The following is a 20,927-nucleotide window of genomic DNA, read 5'->3' as shown; positions in this document are numbered from 1 at the left end:
CAAAATCATCAAAACATGATGCAAGTTTAGCAATAATAGAAGTGTCGTCAGCACGCTCAAAATTCAGGACAGTTTTAAACGTTGGTCGTACTGGTACACAAGCAACATTTAGGCGAACAATAACAGCCTTATGGTCGGAAATTCCGTCAACAACACGGCACTGATATCCATTCTTTACCAGGTCATCATTGACAAAAACAAGATCTAAGACAGCATCTTCGCGCGTTGTATCGACAACCAGCTGCGATAGATCGAAAGCTACACAAGCTGCCATTGCTTCCCGGCAATGGCAGCTTGTGTGCCAGTAATCTTTACCAGCACACGCTTGCGGCGAACCCTATGTGCGAAGGCTAGCTATCTGGTTCTTTTTTTTTTGTTTCCCCGCAGGGCCGGCGCCGCCGCTGCCGCGGATGCACAGAGGCGAGCGCCATTTGGTGGTGCCGCAAAAACCGCACGGCACGTGCGTCCCGCTGTGATAGGTTCAGTTTTTGTCCACGAACACGACATATTCATAGTGGGGTAGAGGTATACAGCTTCGTTGTAATAATAATTTTCGTTGAATTACAGGAGGTGGCGCGAAACTAACGTCTGATGACGGTATTTTCAGCTACTTATGCAAAAACGGGAAGCTCAAGTGTGGATAGCGACAGTCCGCTGTGTACAGAGTGTATAGACCAAAAATGAAGTTGCAATAGATATCCTAATTCTTCACCAATACAGTTTTCATACTCACCAGAAAAACTTATAGGCTGGACGACAGAGTCGAACATATTCAATGTTTGCGCTCTCCCGACAATGCCATCGCGGCAGCACTGTTCATATGGCTACTTAAGGCCAACCTTTTGATAATGGAAGATCATCACTAGACCAGAGGCACTATGGTTGCTTTCAGTGGGAACTAAAATGCGCGGCGCTAATCTGTTGCGGATGGAACGAAAATAAAATGACTGGCTGCACGATGACGAATCAGCGCCCGTAGCAGCGCTTTGTTTAGTCCGGCGCATCAAGACAAATTCAGTTTATGACCATGTAAAGTCGAGGGGCACATATACTCCGACGTTCTCGTACTCAGGCAGCAAGTCCACAAAGGAGCACAGAAGTTGCACACATGGGCCTCAAGGTTAGATGCAAATTGCTCGGTGAGATATCTCAGCACGTCGTACTGAAAACCATTCTTCTATCGTTAAGCATTCTTTTACGCTGCCCCTGCTGGCACGCAATTTTTTCGTCGAGTGACACAGCGTGGCGAAATTTTTGGTGGGATTTACGAGTCCTCCCGCACGGCATTCGGGTAACGCGTGAAGGAATTTTGGCGTTGATTTTGAGCGTGATACGCGTAAAGCTACTGGGCTGGATGGTCCCTCGAACCTATTTTTGAGAAGATATGTCGAACAAATCTCTTGGCACGTAACAGAGCTCTTTAACTTTTCACTGGAAATGGGGGAAATAACTGATGATTGGCGTCTCGCGCGTGTAGTTACCCTACACAAAAAGGGCAGCCGTCTTCTGCCTTCTAACTACCGCCCTGTTTAAACGACCAGTCAATGCTGTAAGATGTTAGAGCATGTGATTTCTAAGCACATACAAGACTTCCTCTCCGAACATAAAGTTTTATCGGTTCATCAGCAGGGGTTTAGAAATGGTATGTCTACAGTTACACAGCTGGTATCGACATTGCATAATTTGTTTAGTGTCCTTGACATGACTTGCCAAGTAGATGTATTGTTTATGGACTTTTGCAAGGCATTTGGCAAGGTACCGCGTGTTCAATTATAATATAGGTTGGAGAGCATTGTACTTCCACTCTTTGTTGTTAGGCGGATTTCCGGTTACCTTAATGCCGGGCAACAGTTTGTACAAGTGCAGGATTTTTCTTCCAGTGTGCTGCCAGTTACCTCGGAGGTTCCGCAGGGGAGTGTTTTAGGGCCATTGTTGTTTTTATTTATATAAATATTTAACAGAGGTAATACCAAAGGATGTCTCAATGAGATTATTTGCTGATAGTTGGGTGGTTTTTAAAACAATGTCGAATGCAAATGACCACGCCTCTTTACAAGCAACTGTTCAGGCAAATCAAGACTGGTGCGAGAACTGGGGCATGGAACTGAATAGGCAAAAAAAATGTTCTTCTACGTGTAACAAGGAAAAAAAATGTGCGAGTACCTTCACTTACCACATTAACGTCTGCACTATAAAGGATGTTGATAAATATAACTACCTAGAGGTAACTCTTACCAGTAATCTTTCATGGGGAGTGCACATTTCAGATATCTGTGCGTCAGCTTTCCCAAAGCTATGTTTTCTTAAGAGGAAACTTAGAAATACTCCTGTAAATGTTCGGCTTCTAGGTTATAACGCATGTGTTAGGTCGAAGTTAGAGTACGCGTCTGCGCTGTGTGACCCATATGTTAAGAAAGATATAGTAAAACTTGAGGGTGTTCAGAGAAAGGCTGTACAGTTTATATTCGGAAAATACAGAAGGATGGATTCACCATCGTCACTGATGAAACGTAATAAGATTATAACATTGGAGATACGTAGAAAAATAAACAGACTTTTGTTACTTTACAGTTTTATGCCCGGAAATATAACCCTATCTTAACCAAGTTATGCTCACCCTGCTGCTACTAGGAAAACAAGGCACACAGTGGAACATTCACTGAGGCCTATGTTTGCGAAAACTAATTTCTACAAATACAGTTTTTTTTCCCTGAAACAGTTAAAGAGTGGAATCAGTTGCCGCCAAGTGTTATCAAGGCCGAATACTTTTCGGCGCAGCTGGAACATTTCTTTTGTGAGCAATAGATACTTGCAATTGTATAAATGTACGTATTTGTTGCTGGTTTAGTTCTGTTCTGTCTGTTTTTGTTCCTTTTGTTTTGTTAAAAGTTGCTTCTCCATTGTGCTAGCCTTGTTGCTTTTGCCCGTTTTTCTGTTTGCGAGTTTATTGCTGTTATTTGTTGTCATTCCGAAGATGCCGCTCCTGCTAGGGCCAGGGAACGGTGTTAAATAAATAAAATTGTAACTGCATCTGTTTTAGTAGCTATCGAACGAAAAAAGAAAAGGGTGGTGTTTGACTATGCAGAAAAAACAGTTGATAGAACGGTAACTGAGTGCACGGCGTACTGATCTAGTCACATACACATAGGGGCTTTTGTGGCTTTAATGTACGCCGTTGTTTTTCATGATCATGCAGTCTTCCCAGGCATGTGCAAGCGGCGGAAGGCAGGCATGTAGGAGATGACGTCTCCAAAGAGAACGAAAAGTGGACGTAGCTCCGCTAACCTCTCTTCTGTCACCGTCAACCTTCTGTATCTATCCAAATGAATCTCATCAATAGGTTTATACGCGTAACAATATGACATCACATTGTCCTCCTGGATGGTCCATAGGTGTTGGCATAGGAAAAGAAGCAGCTAAGAAGTGAAGCGCTTTTTTCCTAACTGCTTCCCTTAGCATCTCGGTCCGCAGTGCCAAGCCTTCGGGATTACCCGCCATATTTCTCCCATCCTTGTGCCGTAGTTGTGTCGTTCTCGTCGTGATCTAGGTGTCATATATACCAGGAGTATTTTTAGAAGCAAAACCTTTTTAAATCGCCTGCGACGGATAGCGTGATAGTAGTCCTCGAGCTCGCTTACTCGAAGCGACGCACGTTACTTCCACGAGAAAACGAAATGCATAAACAAATATTTAATAAAAGAATCTGTCATTACCTTTTTAGTAATTACTTTATGGCACATAATTCATTATACGAATGGCAGTCCGTGAGTTTACAAGACGTAATCGCTAGAAACAAATTTTCACACCAGTTTTAAGATATTCTTTCCCAAAGTGTGCGACAAAATGCATGGTGTGTTACAGTTACTTTTTGCTTGAATGCATAAAACGGTAGTTTGATAATAAAGTGGTCCAACAGTGCGTTTTTACTGCAAGTTTCACGGCACATATATCGAATTTCATGGGCGTGCCTTGCAAACTCACCGGCAACAATCCGTAAATTGCAGTATGTGCCGTAAAGTAAATATTTAGGAGCTGTTAACTTGTAATAATTTGTTGAACATACATTTCGATTTCTTGTGGAAGTGTAATGTGCGCCCCGAGTAGCTCAGGTACTGCAACAATGCTATCTCCCACATCCGACATTCCAACATAGCCGCGGACTGATGGCGTGGTAACCGCCGTTGTGGTCAGGCTATCCACGTCGCCATTGTCCACTACTTTATTGTCATCGCGGTCACCCAAACTTTGATGCCGTCGTCTCCCTGCCGTCTTCTTGTTGTCGTTACACACATGCATGCTTAACGAATACACGATCGCTGGTCTCACACAGACTCGTTCACAATGTGGTAACATATAGCGCCACCCCAATGAAGTAGCGGTAAGCGACCAGTCGCAAGATCTTTATTATAACATTACACTCTACATTAGATCTACGTATTTACGCAACTAGCTTCGGTTCTTAGTATCATTAAAATACTCGCGTCGGCACGCTCTACATCTACTCTTTAATGCTAATGGGCAAAGCGCCATCACCGTGCCAGAGCAATTGCCATTACTTCGGAACACGTCCCTGTGCGCAGCAAGCGTTGCTCGTGGAGGCAGCACGTGCACATGCAACTATCCATCTCTCCCCTCTCTTTGAAGAATGGCGGTAAATTGAAGGAGCTTCTGTTGCCCTGAGAGTGTGGCGCACCATGCGGTCAACGCAGTGCACTACACGAAAAAAAAGTTGTCTCATGAAAGAACGTGACACGGCACCGTCGAGAGGAAAAACAATGACCCAGAGTGTGTGCCCTTTGTATACCGGTCAAACGAGCGGATGAGCGGCCTACCAAGCTGGCGGCAGGGGAGCCGTGCGCGCGTGTCCGCTCTTACGACGGAGGCGTTCGCGAATAAAGGCTGCCGATAAGGCGGTCCGTAGAAAAAAAAAAAGGGAAAGAACGAATGGCAGGCCATTCGCTGTTCCTTCATTAATTCTTTTCTTTTCCTTCTTTATGAGCCGGGTTGGCAGTTCGACCTCGCCATAAAGGAATGAAGCATAGACACAAACGAGTCTCACACACACGGGGACGATACGATACCGATCTTACGGTACCAAGGAAAGGGAATTGGGCAGGCATCGGAAGAAAGAGAAAAAAACCCCGCAAGATCAGGAACACAAAAAGAACATGCAGTCTTACATGGGGACGCAGTCTTTGCAGCTTCTTTGTTTAGCGCCCCTTTTTCAGATTTCTGATTACCTTTCTCGTAGAGATTTCAATTCCTGCTTTCCTTTCTTCTTTTCGTTGCGTTCTATCACTGTCGATCTTTTTCCCCATCCCCTCTGGTCTATACCACGACTATGTGTTTATTACCTTGCTTGGGAATGCCGCTACTAGATTTGATGTGCGTGCCGGTGGCAATTTTCCTGGGTACGAATCAGCGACCTCCATAGCGCATCATAGCTTGTTTTCTGTCGCAATCATGTGGCATCGAGGATAGACGCCCAGAGATGATAGAGATCAGGAGACCGAAAGAGGAGCCGGTGAGCAGGATGAGTTCCTTCCTGCCTCAATTAATCGATCACAGGGACATAATGCTGCGCACAGAATATATAGGAGTCTTCGATACGCCAGCCATGGTGGCGAAGTGCACACTGAGAATGGTTATGGTCGCCAAAGCTGTCTAGGGTGGATTAGCTTCCGGAAGACCGCGGACGCTATGAGCTTCTTACGTTGAAATTGGGAGAGCCAAATTTGACATCATATACTGCCTCCAGACATGTATACTCTATCCCTAAAACACACTATCGGGATTCATGAAGACCACTTCTTTCCTACACTGCGAGAAATGGATTGGTGTGTCTCCACGGCGTTAAAATGTAAGACAGTGCCTTGTTGGTCCGCTGATTTTCTTTTGTGCTTTTAAGCACGCCAAGGTTACCAAAAATCAGTCTGGTGATTGGTGTGCTCAGTGGTATGCCAAAAACCTTGGCTCCTTTGCGGATGTAAGTGGCGCACACATTTCCCACACATGGAGACGGCTCCCTGTAAGTAATGAGAGCGAATGGGACATAACATCGTGATCAGGATGTACGTAGCAGTTTTAGCACTTAGCATCTCCGCGCAATGTACCCGCATAAACTCAGCTTTAGGCCTTGTTTTGTGAATTATGTCAAAGCGTCAGTATGGACACGTTTCCTGGTTGTGTGCTGCCGTTGTGTGCTGCCTCAGATACATTGAAACTCACATGCCTAAACACTTGCTCCTGCTTTGCGTCGGATGCCTTAAATCTTGTGACCTTCTTTAAAATTGCAAAGTCCAAGATATTTTTCCCTAACCTTATATACAATTAAAACTGTTCTCGAAAAACGAATTCGCGACTTTCTGAAGAATCTGACGTAGATTCAAACGAACAAAATTTTAATGAGCAAATTGAGCTTTGTCGCCTTCGGAATTACGCGTTGAATTATTTAAAGCAGGGGTGGTACTTTCAATAGTGATTTCTAGGGAACTTCCTCACCAAGCGGTTCTTCTTTTGCACCCTTAGGATAACCACATGTGAATTGTGCGAAATGTTTTCGTATCATTTCCCGTGCAAGACACCACAGAGGGGGGGAAACATTAGAAATAATGCTTAGGATACCCGATAACAGGCGTTATCGAGTTGTTTTAATGCGTCGCTGTTAAATTTATTTTTCTCTGAGCATACAAAATTTAACTCAACTCGAAATTAATTTTTATGTAGGCAATGACGCATCTGCTGTGTACTCGTAACCCTCTATTGAGTCTCACCTAGATGGCATGCAGATCGAAGCATTCAAAATAAGTTATAGCGAATCAAGCACCAGCCTAGTATCGCTTACGGCCGCATGTGTCAGCCCCTAACGTAAGCCTTGCAAGTAATAAATATCTGAAACATCATTATCAGTACATGCGCCGTTGGAGCATTACAAATTATTTAATAGTAGTGCAGATGCATGTTTACCCCTTTCAGTCACGGTGTGTTGATATGCAATGCAACATCCTTTTAAATTTCACGCGTGTTTAGGAATAAGAAGCACCTTGTGGTGAAAGTAAGCGTAACCATTGGTGTTGCCAGAAACAACGTCCAACGCCAGTTCTGTTTTGGGGAGCAAAACGAAACAATAACAGTTTAGCAGGAGAAGTGCCCCTTTTGAAGAGATATCATGCTTGTTTCTCTGTATCAATGCGGTAAACTTCCACTCGGTGTTATTTCAGAAGGCCCTCAACTCAGTAATACTCAACATTGCCTTCTAAAAAGTACATCACTTTTTTAACGTCATAATGTATACTCTGTGCGAAGTTACTATCCCTAAAACCTTAATTTATCTATATGAGGAGGCCTTAACAATGTAAAATAAATCTGTCACAATTCATGAGAAGTTGTGAGTAAAGGAACAGGATTTGAGGAGCAGTCCATCCTATTCCTACGATAATGTGCATGTCGAAATAGATTGTTTCTTTTATAACAGTCTGTAGAATCTGTTCGGTGCGCTATTGCGGGGTCCTTTCATATAAAAAAGTGACATCGCAAATGCCTAGCATTATACTTTTGGCTCCGCTGATATCAGGTAGAACTCATGCCATATACAGAAGACAGCTAACATTATTGATAACACAAAATAACAACACAAGAAACACCAACAGTTTGAAGTTCGTTTTCTTTTTTTATTGATTCTAATATCGGCAGAGTATGGCTACCGATGGTGGTTTAATACTTCCATGTAATCTAGATAGTGGAGTTTGAAATAGTTTTAAATAAAATTCTTGGACTTATTACGTTGTGGTGCCTCCATCTGTATAAGTAGACTTGAAGTTTTGTTCCGTTTTGTTAATAACTCGGCACTACTAAAACATAAAGGACTAATAGCACAGGCGATGAGCAATAAATACTCAGTGTTCCTCGAAGGAGCAATCAGGTTCGCCATAAAATGAACCTTCTGCTTTCTTTGTGGTATGGAGAGCTTAGGAAACCATCAAAAAGACACGACCGAGAGGCGTTTATTATTCCAAGTGCACTAGGCCACCAGTCAGCGTAGCGTAAGAAAAAAGCTCGCGGGAAAAGCAAAAAAGAAAGAGAAACTGTCGTTTGATAGTCTTCTTTATTGGTAAGAAGCCTCATAAAGCGCACCGTAATTGACGTAAGCAGTGGTTCCGACGTAAGGAATCCTCTCCACGTTAGAATCATCAGAAAAATGAAAAAAATAACCTTTGTTGATCGACGGAAGAAGAGCTGAGGTATTATGCCTTAATTAATTAGAAGGCCGGCAAAGGAGTAGCCACTACTTTTGGCCCCCAAAGAACCACCGAACAAAATTCCTCTTCGAAAGGAGCAGTTCTTTGCAACGCCTTGTGCAACGGCATGCTGTCAGACGAAATCACGACAAGCACGAGGTAGGCCTGATTTCGAAGTACTTTCCCAATGAAAAATGAGAAAGCAATTCTTTTGACCTTTTCGAACCATTTTTTTTTTACTTCACGTGACTGCGCAAGGGGTGTCGTTGCGCATTCAGTCACCATGTAGCGTATTGTTTAGCACAAATGAACTTGTGGCTGAGAGCGGCAATCACATTACAGACTGGCATTGTTTCGGCAGAGCTCGTATGCGGTAGACTTTGAAACAAAACATCTTCCGCCGTTTCCAACGGCCTGAAAAGAGCAGATGCGGTCAGGCCGTGCACATGAGCTTCTTTTCTTATTTTTCTCATCTACGAAGACCTCACAAGGCAAAGCCTCCGTTAATGTGGCAGGCAACGTGCTATCTCGCTGTAGGAGAGATAACAGAAAGTATTGCTGAATTTGAAAACGAAATCGGCAGCATACCATGAAAGCGAGGAGAGAGGCGTGGGGGAGGAGGATAAGTGCTGTGATGGACAAGATATTTATATCCATATAAAATTTCGCGTCAACCCTTGTAGTTATGTAGGAAACACTCGCTCATTAGCCGAAGAAATAAATCACGTTTTCGCTAATGTAGTGCTAAAGAACTGAGCACAATGTATACTTTTGCACGAAGCTGGGCAGTTTCTGTCACTTACTCTAGGCGCCTTGGCCAGAAAACTTTGTGGCAGATTAGTACATGGTAGCGCACTACGTATCTTCTTGAGCATCCCTATATAAATCTATAATTTAGTACCAGGGGAAACGTTGCAGGCCGGTGACATACGTGGGTGCCAAATGGCTCATGACGTTTGCACGCGTTGCTCGGGAGTAATTTAGACATGTTTCTCTTATGCGTGGCTTGCGCATAACTGTTCGACACACCTGAGACGGGATTATCAAGACGCGATTTTGACCATGAAGTTTTTTCAGGGATGCTGTATAGCTCTACCTTCCAGTCGGTCATTCGTGTTCTGAGGCAAACATTCTGGAGGCTCTTACGCCTTGCGCCGGTGCGTTTCTTGCAGGACCAGCAGATGGCGCTCGTCGTCACGCACCCGCGCTAGCGGTGGCGCTGGGCTTGTGGGGGAGAGAAAAAAAAGAACCAGAAAGCTCGCCTTCGCACACAGCGTTCACCGCCAGCGTTTCCCGGTAAAGATTACGGTTGCATGAGCTCCAGCTGCCGGGATGTGGCAACTGTGGCATGTGAAGCAGGGAGTAAGTGATGTAACTACACCTTCGTTTCTAAAAGAAGAACCCGCCCAGCAACGGATTTCTCGTATGGCAGTGCCATGGGAAGGGCACGTACAGTGAGGACTTCTTAAGAGCAGCGTGCATACGAGGCGCGTTGGAAGTTGTAGGTAACTGTGTAGGGAAATTGTGATGGCGGCCTAGGAGCTGTGCCGTGGTCCCTGCATTTATAGCGGCGGAATGGCGAATATGGGGGGGGGGGAGGCAGGCGGAGCGGCGGCAACCAGCGCTGTAGGCTTCCAGAACAACACTGTGCGTGCACTGTGCGAGCACGCGATGCCCAACACTGTTTTTATTGTCTTTTTTTCAAAGTACCGGCTAAGAGCGCCAACCATAGCGTTCCTGCGTTGCGGCGTCGGTGGGCGCGACATGGGCCCCCGCCCAGACAGAAAGGGCGATAAGGCGAGTTAGTGAAAGCGAGTTGAAAAGAGTCCGTATAAGTCTGAATAGTGGGAGTCCATTTGTATGAATAGTATTTGTATGAGTTCATGAGTAGTGCGAGTCCATGGATGAGGTGGCGCAGTGTTCGGGTGTATATCTCGGGAAGACTACCCCGCGTGCTGTTTACCGTGTGTCTAGTTGATTAGATGCAAAATGATTCTAAAAGTGATCAAGGGATCCGCACGGGGCCCGAAACGCATGGTCTTTATTTTTATTTTATTCTTGGCGAGTGCACATTTTTTGGCATCAATAGCTCGGTGTATTAGGGATGAAAATCGCGATAATTAGTTAATCGTAATTGCGAAACAAAAGCGCGAGAAAAACATGGGACAAACACATTGTGTGCTGATTATGTTTGTGTTTAAGAGTCTGAGAAGCCTCCTTGAAGGCACCACATGCTAACTAGAAAACAATGTAGCCTAGTGGGCAAAGCTTGCAGCATGGAGCTGGCGTTTTAGACATTACAGCACTGTACTGATGAGCGATTTGATTTCATTGTTTTATTTTTATTTGACTCATAATCACTAATGTCTTATTCTTGCTAATAAATTTTATTACCGGTAAAGTGCACGACTTTGTAAAACATGTTGAGACAGTGCAATGTATCTTAAGCGAAAGTACAATGACAGTGACCATACTATGCAAGAATATGCGCAAAATTACATCCCAGCAGCTTAAAACATAGTGCAGAAATTGATTAAATATCGATCTCTCAAAGATATTCACGAACTTTAAATATACGAAGTAAAGCATCACTCGTACAATTAAACTACAGGGCAAGTGCTCAATTTTTATTACAAATTATTAGATCGGAAGAAGTATTCTCTGAACGAAAACAAAATTCGGGCTGAACGTGCTGTTCTCCCAATTGCTGCTGCGCAAAAATATCCACTTCTCCCACTAAGCAAAGGACTTATGGCCGCATAATTTGAAAAAAAAAATTGTTGACTCAAACAACAAAACAGACAAGGGTATGGAGCGCTGAACTGACCTGAACCGACCAGTAGTTTGTGTTCATTCGGTTTTTGCGCACTCTGTAATTAAGGAAACCATTTCAACTAAGCCCCGAAGAACCAACTAATCTACATAACCTACTAACGAAGTCCTCTAAAGTCCTTCCACGATATGTTTTAGTTGTGAGACGTTCTTGTTTCTGTTAGCACACCGTACACAGATGTGTGTGGCCATAGAAAACAAAGTGGACGGATCTTCGAAACAGTCCTCAGAGAAGAAACGTACATGTAGAGTTTTAATTACCTTCCAGACTTATTAGTAGTGCTTCTAGCCTCTGAGACAAAGGAGTAGAGCTAACAGGCAAAACGAAGGCAAAATTTTGAACCTCCATTCCTTTTCCAGTCAGGCAAGACGAAGTGCCGGTTAGAAGACAAAGTTGTGCTGCGTGAAGGAACCAAATTTCGCGTAAATTTGGAATGAACAGAAAAAACTCAGGAAATAAAAAGGAAATTGAGGCACAGTTTGATGTATAGGAGAAGCTATAAAAGACATTATGCATAGATCGAGAAGTTTGTTTGAACAGGGTGAAGGCTTTCCTGCAATCAGGATTTCTGGATGACATAGATCCTCCTGTCTACCAGTTTGAGAAATGACAAAAACTTCAAAATAAGAGGTAATTTCTTTCGCAAGAAGTTCACCTTCAAGAATGTCTTATCGACGTTCTCCTTGCAATTTTGTTCTGTACTTAGTTTGAGTAAATGATGACGGAGGGGCTCGGAAACTAGTGCTCGCATAAGATGGCGCTGGACGCGTCGGGGCAAAATGTGAAGTAGTGCATAAAACTAAACTGTATCGTGCATTCTTAAGAAAACACAGTGAGTCTCAATTAGCGCTGCGTTTGTAACAGCAAACTTGTAAGTGTCTGACATTTGCGGAGCAGCGGCCTAAGTTTCCTTCAAGGAAGATGAAATCCGCGGCCATAATTGGACCATCCACACGAATAGAAACATCCAATGGAGAAACCTGCAAGACGAATTACTGGCTGTGAACTGAATTTACAAAATGGTATTGGCGAACAAACTAAGGCCATCATTGCAGATGTTTTTTTTTCTTTCTTAAATGAGCGCCGTGTCATTAACCAAGAAGAGGTGGGTAAAGTTCACTGTAAGTGATCACCGTGATGTGTTATTATCAGGACCGATTATTCGGACAATGACTGTGACTTTTATTCACAAAGCGAGAGAGACTGTAAACACCACAGTTATAGGAGCACTGCTGTGCTCTATGTGACACTCACGGTATATTAGAGTGATGTAAAGTGTCGCCTTAGTTGTACAATACTTTAATGGCAAGTTTAATAAAGTTATGTTCTTCGCAGGGCAGCGGATTTCTGCAAAAGTCACGGTAAATTAATGCGGTGCGTAAATAGTGTCTCTATGGCAGGGCACTCCACGGTTCCAAATTTGTGGCGTTCAGGCGTCCATACGGACCATCGAGAAAGTTCCACGAGAGCGTGCATGGGTCAATTGGGATAGCAGTGTTCATGGGAGCATCGTCGTGCTATTCAGTACGTCACACAAAGAAATGTGCAAGCGAAAGGAGTCTCTTCCAAACCTGAACACACAACAAAAAACACCAAGCAGTCAGCAGATACCGTAAAGCATCCCAGTATGGTTCGCGCACAACATCAGCCCCAGAAACATTGCTAAAAAACCTAAATAATGTGATTGATTTGGCTATTTACTTTTGAAGCATTTTGTGTGACAGCGCGAGTCGTTTAACCGCTAGACAAGGACAAATATACACGAGGACATCCTCGTGTATTTGGGTTCTTCTCTGGCTGTCAAACCTTTCACGCTTTCACACGCACCATAAATATACTACCCAAGGAAAAGCGTCGCGGCTTCTCAAGAGCTCTGTCACGCCTGCTTGGCTTTTTGCTTCGCCATATCGTAATCAGCGCTTTATCATTCCTTTTGGTTTAATAAAGTTTTGCCGTAAATGCCAATGAGTCAACATTGGATATAAGCTGGCGAAAATACCAAAAGTGATTTAAACGGAAACGAGATGGGTTATTACTTTCTTTTGCTTTCATTGGGAACCTCAAGTAGTGCACACAAAAACGGTATTACACAGATATTATGAAACGTTACCGTGCTGAAAAACTACTCACTTCTGCAAATTATTTCGAAAGCAAAGTCTAATTTATTTCTTATAGTCTGCATCAGCAGGCGTTTGGTGTGTTGCGACACCACGTGCACGAGCACATGAGGGGATTGTACACTCCTGCGTGTATCCATGCGCGGCGTAGCTGTGCCTGGTGAAGAAGGGATTCTAGTGGTTGAGCCCATGCCGGGCGTTTCGACTATTGCGGCCCCCGGATGGAGGCCACACAAATCTTTGATCTGTGCTTCACACAGACCCCCCTGGAGGAAATCGACAGTCACCTTCTCCTGTCCTCTTCTTCAGCCTTCGTCTTGCTGTCTTACTTTCAATCATTTCTGTCTTCTCGTGACTTCTCACTTCCGAGTTTTCCGGCGCCAAGGGTTAAGCTGGAGTAGTTATCCAAACTTGGGTTACATTATATTAAGTTATTGCGGTGATACATGGCTGGCCTCTGAAGACATTCTTCCAACGTAGTAGCGTCCCGTTCTTCGGTTCGGTGGTGTGTGGCCACCATCGCCGCCGAATTTACCAAGGCTTACATGACAAACGCTTTCCCCTTCCAAGATCTATCCTGAAAAGATGGCGCACCAAAGCAACTTTCCATTTCTTTTTAAAACAAACAAAGACACATTTCCTAACTACCACATTTTTTACAGTGCAGAAAACACAACCGTGAGATAACCGTCACAATTCCTAGTTTCTAACTGTCTAACAAACACGTTTGAACCTGGCTTCGGAGCATGAAAAATGGCAAGCGGAGACCTCCTCTTCCAACAGACTAAGAAAGAACAAGTTCAAAAGCTTGCTGAACTCAACAGTGTCGGTGGCGTCAACGTTACAATCTCTGCGCATCGCTTGCTCAACAGAAGCAGGGGAGTACTATCAGATAAAGGCTTCCTGAACCTGAGTGACGAAGAGCTCCTTGAAAGATTTTAGGTGAAAAACGTAATCAAGGTACGAAGACTAACAATACGGCCGAATGACTACAGATCCATCTCATAAGAAGCCAACAAACAAGTACACCAAGGCGAATACAGGGGCATTGTACCTAGCAATTCAAGTAAAAAAATTATACATTAATGAAATTCAAAGTGAATGAAATAATAACTTGCCGCAGGTGGCGAACGGTCCCACGTCTTCGCATTACGCGTGCGATGCTCCACGAATTCAGCAACCGCGGCGCCGTCTTCCCATCCACTTTCTGGGGTATTTATGTGTTACTATTAATGCTAACTCTGGGAGTGTTAGCCAGCGCCACCACTCACAAACCTAGGTGGCGGATGTGGAACATCATTTCTGCTGCAGGCGTCTATGACGCGATCTTTTTGGGTGATAGCAACAGGTCAATAAACCTACCTGAATGCATGAATGTTGCCGGGTTCGAGACCCTCATTATTTAATAAACGAGAAGACAGGGACTTAACCGCGGGGTCCGATTTTTATTAATCATACGTACACAGTTATGGGATTGGACACTAACATATCTTAAAAACAAAAGGCACTCCTCAAGAACAGATAATACAAGAGTTTTTAGCCATTCGAGAAAAAAATATATAAAGATTACACAGAATTGTACACTGACGGCTCTAAAACACAAGAGCATGTGGGTGTAGGGACTGTAACGAAAAAAATAGGAAGCAAGTGTTAGAATACTACAGTATGTCTGTGCTTTCACTGCTTAAGTTTATGCTGCATTGATGGTAGTTAAAAATATAATCACTGACATAGAAGAAAATACAATCGTACATACTGATTAGTTAAGTATCCTGAAGGATCTAAATCAAATGTGAGCGTGAATCCCTGGTAGGCGATATTTTAAGCATGGTGACTCAACAAATACGGCCGATCAATTCACTTCTCTGGACTCCGAAGCCATGTTGTCATACCAGGTAAGAAAGCAGCAGATAGATGCGGATCCATGGCAGTGTAGAAATTCATAAAGAACATAGCACTTCCTTACAAAGATACTATCCGAGCGAATTGTAACGCGAATGGCACTCTTCCATAAACAAGCTACATCTTACTCAGCCCGTGCTTGGCGAGTGCAAGTCATTTATTCACTAGGAACGGTTTTATTAAAGTAGTTTATGTCGACTTCGGATTTGACACAAACACCTTTCCACATTTTTTTACTTACAAAAGAAGACCCACCAACAAGCGAGAACTGCCAAGAACCGCTAACAGTGAGACACATCTTACTTACAGGTACACATATTGAAACACACAAACGAAAACTGTTGCACAGTGTATATAAATTGCGCATGCTTTTATAATTCATATACACCCTGCCTTAATTCCAGGAGATAACACAGTAGTGCAATTACCTGACCTGCTTAAATTTCTAGACAACGCCGGCTCTTTCCACAAGCTAGTGAGCAACACAACTTTTGTAGTTTTTCAGTTTGATTTCATAACACCATGTGTTTCACACCTTGGCCGCTTTCGCGCCACTAAACTCCATTTAGTTATTTTAATTTCTAGAGTGCCGCAATTAAACACTCACGCATTGGGCTTCAATATGTTTGAAAGATATCATGAGGTGATTTCTTGCGGTCCGATCTTTGGAGAGCACGCTGCTGGTGAATTAACGTTGTTATTACGCCTAGCTTTCACGCAACATCGCGTGCTATTTAATACTCTATTACGAAAAGTGCAATGGTCCATTCATTTTCACTTGTATTTGTGAATTCAGCACTCGGCAATAGCTCGTGCGATATATTATCCTCCTAGAAATTCGAGATACACTTAAAATAAATATCTGCAGTTGCATCCCTGTACGCTGTTGCGCCATAAAGCAGCGAAAAAGAAAACACGGAACGTCAGCATCTCTCGCGCTGTCCCTAATTATGTCGTTCGAATGAGCGGTTTGGTAACGCACACCACACATCATTACGGATGGACGCTAGCAGAAACCGTTAGGATTATGCGGCTTGATCTTCTCACTGGCCACACTTGCACTGCTGCGAAGCCGATTCTCTGTAAGTTGGTTTATATGGGAAAGCAAAGAGGCAGTTAGTGAAACGCACGTCGGCATAACAATGGATCTAGCTAGCCAGTATACAAAAGGTTCGAACTTAGAAGTACATCCGTGCTACGTTACTTGGAGAGGCAGCACCAACAACCACGCATCTCACGTTCTGTGGAGAAACTGAGGCAAAGATCGTGGGGTATAGAGATAAATGCACCTGAATAAATGCCTCACTGCTGCTATACCCCCGTACTCAGAAGGCAAGACTCTCAGTGCTGGGTTTAGTAGGTGTACGCCGTATTAAATATGAACTATTAGGAAAAAGATAACAATACTTTGTCGTGTAGTGGTGCTAGTTCTCATAGTGGTGAATAGTTAAACCTATGATCAGTCTTTCTACTTGGAAAATTTGATTTGCTCTTTTTAATACGACATGCTATTTCTTATCAGGCCACTGCTATAGTCAGGCTTTATTAAGTGAGAAAATTTATTTCCTTTTTACTTGCTATCCTCCTATGCTTCCTATCCGCAGCCCAATTTCAAGCAAGAATGAAAGTCCATTCTGTTGCCAGCTCACACATTATGTGAATGTTGAAGGCACAGTGAGAAAACTAAACTTCTGATGTTGCGGAATTAATAGAAACGACGCAAGTACGAAAAAACTAGATCTACATCAAATGTAGCCCAACTTTTCAAATTATAGTCGTAAGCTGTGGATCCTTTCCTAGAATTTCAAATTTAAAGAATCTTTTTCCAACCTCTTTATTACGCCGCCGATTTTTCTCGTAATGGCCATCTTCAGGATCAGCTTTTATTTCAAGCGCACAAGTCAGAAAAATTTACCGCTTTGTGGCTTGTATGTGGTAAATGGGAATGAAAAATTATTTCAACTTGAAGCTGCTGATGATAGAAGTGAGCCTTGTGGAAAGATTTTAATTGTTTCAAAGTCAACCTTTCCGGCTTTTTCTGGGTAGTACTATGCGCGTCTTTCCTACATAAATTACCGCTTATTGTTTAGTCTCAGTGGTACCGATTCCTTTGGCTCGATCGGCGTGTGCAACCTAATAATAACTTAAAAATGTATTCTTGCCCAGGTGAAGCTAGCATACGCTCGAAGGTTTGAAAAACATTGGAAATATACTTTCTTTATTAAGCATTACCTCATCTGACTTTCCCTGAACTCCTTCATATAGCCGGATGATTGGAAGGTTGGTAGGGGGCCCATTCAACGTGTTCATTGATTTAATGATACAAAATATAATTATGTGCCAATATTATTATCATGGTTATCGAAACCATGGAACATATAATGTACAGTAAATGAAACTCATTTTGTAACCCATGTGAAACACAGATCAGCGTTTAAGATGTTTTTCAATGGCCTACCTTCACTCATGGAATACATCTTTATTTTTCGTAAATCCTTTATTTATTTCTGCAATCTGTTGCAATGTATAAAGCTTTGTATGAGTAACGTTGACCATAAGTCTTTCTTTTAAGCACATTGAATGTCTTCGTTTGAAAAACAAGCAGTGCGTAACAGCTAATGATTGAAACGAGGCTTTGAAGTTCGTAAATTTGTCCAGACGCAATGCCCCGTATTTGACATGTAATTTTTTTTGCCTACATTGATCACCTACCAAATACAATACACACAAAAAAATTTCTCGGGTGATTCGGTGATCTGTTGTAAAATTGTAAACAACTCTTCGAATATTTCTCTTAAGACTGGTATAAATGACTGTTAAGCGTGGTATAATTATTGGTGAATAATACTTCACACCAATAATTGCTAATCATGGTGGTTTCATAGGAAAAGAAATTCAGCAACAGGGGACACACTCGGGTGAAAACTGGCAACAGGAAACACGCCGTGCCTAGTGGTAATTCCATTCGTTAGTTGACGCGAGCATCCGAAAAAAAAGAATGTGAAATGAACTTACAGACAACGTTTTATTTATTTTTATTCTTTATCGCTAAAACTAAAAAAATATTTGCGTATAAATGAACTTATACTTCGCAACCTATTTTTCTTGCGTTACCTAGCAACAAGCTAGCGGCACGCCGGACGCGCCATATGATGCGTCATGTGCCAGACGAGCCACCGAAGCGAGTGAGGCCGGCTGCGCATGTGAAGTTCGTGAAGCACGTGCAACCCAACAAGCCCGTTTGTTGGGCTCCCGGCGTTTTCTTGCGTTCCTTCTGCATTTCGACATGGCACCACTGCACTATCGGACTACGGCAAGGTGAGACATTTTGTTCGACAGTCTGTGACGCATTTCGAGCAGATTTAGGTTTACGGCACAGAACCGAGACTAGTGACGCAGTTAGCGAAAACCAGCTCGGCCGTTCTGGCGCAGTTAATTTGAGTTAATGACTCGTAATGGGAGATATTTGCTAGGCTTTCTATGATCCCCAACATTATTGCAACTTATTTCGGTAGGTTTTGGGCGCGCTTGCCGCACCCGGCTATGTAAGGCAGTTAGCGAAATGCAGCTCGACCATGATGACGCTTTCGCGTGAAGTGAAGCTTATTGGAACGAGTTCATGACGCTTTCATTGACGACCAACATTATTGTATTTCACTACTTTTTGGGGTAATTCTCAGGTACGCACGCCACGCCTGGCATTGTACCGCAGTTAGCGAAAAGCAGCGTAGCTGCGTGCCGCAGTTTCGCGTGTGCTGAATCTTACTGCGACAAGTTCGTGACGCATTCTCCAACCCCCCAAATTATTCTATTTAATGTTGTAACCTTTTCGATTACTTTTGAGGCATGCTTGCCCCGCCTAGGGTTGTGAAGCAGTTAGCGAAAAAGCAAGCCGACCGTGGGGACAGTTAGTTTGGCGTGTTCTCAATTTTAGTGGGACAAGTTTGTGACGCTTTTTATGGCCCTGCAACAACGTATGTATACATTCTTTCGATACTCACGCTTGTCGAAAAGGCGACGAGCGATTGCCAAGAATGATAACACGGGAGTGTGTTGCTTGCTCCGGCAGGATACGTAAAGGTAACGCCGAGGAGCTCAAAAACCAAGAACTTGACAATCTGTCTTCTGAACGACTGAAAACAGGCTTTTCACCCACGAATTTGTCTTGAGGGCGAATAGAAGGCATTCTCCGAGCGTGTAATATGGTCTGGCTGAGAAACAGTGTTGTGGCCACCTCTGTGTATTTGGCGTACCATCGCGTCTACTGAGGCCAAGTTGTTTTGGAAACCCGCAGTCACCCATGACTTTGCGCTCTTAAAGTGCAGGAAATAATGCCCGGGAAGGGAGGGATGCTTGAAAATCAGATGTTTTCTTCTTATTTTATGACCTTGTTTGGGAGGAGGCTATTTGCTACGAAATGTATGTAAAAGTGAATTGCTCTGTAATGCCGCCCAATCACGACTTGCGCACCTGTCGCCTCTATACGCAATATTTCTTTTATGTAAATATACCAAAATACATGTCATACATGCTTGTATTTTCCTTTTTTTCAGCTGATGGCATCCGGTGGAGCTCCGTACGGCAACGACTGCTGCTCACCTGTTGCCAGAACTTTGGATGAATGCACAAAACCCGGAACGAGCATTTATATCGAACAAAATAAACATTTCATCATTTCAGAAAATGTCTTGCGTTTACTTTATGAGATCGCACCTGGCACATGTTCGGCGGAGGCTTGTAAAGATCCTTCGCAGTCATATTTACTCAATAATAAAACGATTCCGGGCCAAGGCGGCGCGTGATTCAGCAGTAGAAGCGAAAAAAAAAAAATTCCGCGCCGGTCAACGGAGCCGGCGTAGCGTGTACCAGCTGGCGTTCAAAACGCGTGCGCCCAAAGCCGAAACCGTAAGATGTTAATCCCATCCGCTTGGCGCGCTACAGTCAATTTGGCCGCTGGGCTCTATGGGAGTGCCCGCTATTGTTGAACCTCTTTCTCTATGGCAGTTTCTTCTACAGTGTTCCTAGAAAAGGGCGCTGCATCTGCTTTCTCGATAACGCAAGCCTATGCAAGTTATTTCTCACAAATGTCTTCTCAATATCTCTTGCAGTCTGTTGTGGTGGGCTCACATTGAATATGGAATCAGAATATGTAATTCATCAGAATTGTATATATATAGAATGCCAGTACATTATAACCTAAAAAAGGCAGCGACGATCACAAACCCGCGCATAAAAGTCGACTTCGGCTCGAGGACTTACGTAAATATTTTCACACTTCTATAGAGTTCGCCAAAAAAACTCATGTTAACTTGCCTTATCTTTAACTCTTCATCACAATTACCCGTCTTATTTTTTTATAATGTGTATTACTTCCATTCCACCGTGGTTGCTGAGTGGCTGTGGTGTTGGGCTGCTGAGCCCGAGGTCGCGGAATCGAATCCCGGCCACGGCGGCCGCATTTTGATGGGCGCGAAATGCGAACACCCGTGTACTTAGATTTAGGTGCACGTTAAGGAACCCCAGGTGGTCGAAATTGCCGGAGTCCTCCACTACAGCGTGCCTCATAACCAGAAAATGGTTTTGGCAGGTAAAACGCCATGTTTTTTTATATCCCTTCCACAGGATTTCATGTGATTTCATTTATTGCCCTCCACCATACCATTAAATCACAGTGATCATCAGTTAAAGCGTGATGAGCCCATTCGCAGCACCAATATTAACTTCAGTTTCGTTGTCCGAAATACAATCACTGAGTGAAAGCACTTCTAATCTACCATATGATTTGCAAACGCGTTGTAGTTTATTGCTACATTTATTTATGCTGAAATGCTTTGTTGG

At 43.4% G+C, this 20,927-nt stretch overlaps 1 protein-coding gene across 5 annotated transcripts in view; it reads left to right on the top strand.

Moving 5' to 3' along the window:
• The window catches only part of LOC135919947 (uncharacterized), a 150,487-nt gene that overhangs the window by 57,611 nt on the left and 71,949 nt on the right, over positions 1–20,927 (top strand). For 2 of the 5 annotated variants that reach the window (XR_011511477.1, XM_070532330.1), the window contains 2 exons: positions 18,208–18,407; positions 19,643–19,749. The exons of 1 other annotated variant lie outside the window; for it this stretch is intronic. Coding sequence is in view for 2 of the 4 variants with exons in the window: in XM_070532330.1 (XP_070388431.1) it covers positions 18,208–18,407; positions 19,643–19,646 (204 nt within the window). In the remaining 2 variants the exon portion in view is untranslated. Of the gene's footprint in view, positions 1–387; positions 1,572–18,207; positions 18,408–19,642; positions 19,750–20,927 lie in introns of those variants that run through there. 2 more of the 5 variants (XR_011511476.1, XM_070532331.1) reach the window with 1 other exon arrangement.

Source organism: Dermacentor albipictus, chromosome 1 (assembly GCF_038994185.2).
Source record: "Dermacentor albipictus isolate Rhodes 1998 colony chromosome 1, USDA_Dalb.pri_finalv2, whole genome shotgun sequence".
Classification (NCBI taxonomy): Eukaryota; Metazoa; Arthropoda; class Arachnida; order Ixodida; family Ixodidae; genus Dermacentor; species Dermacentor albipictus.
This window is presented reverse-complemented; position numbering and strand designations above follow the sequence as displayed.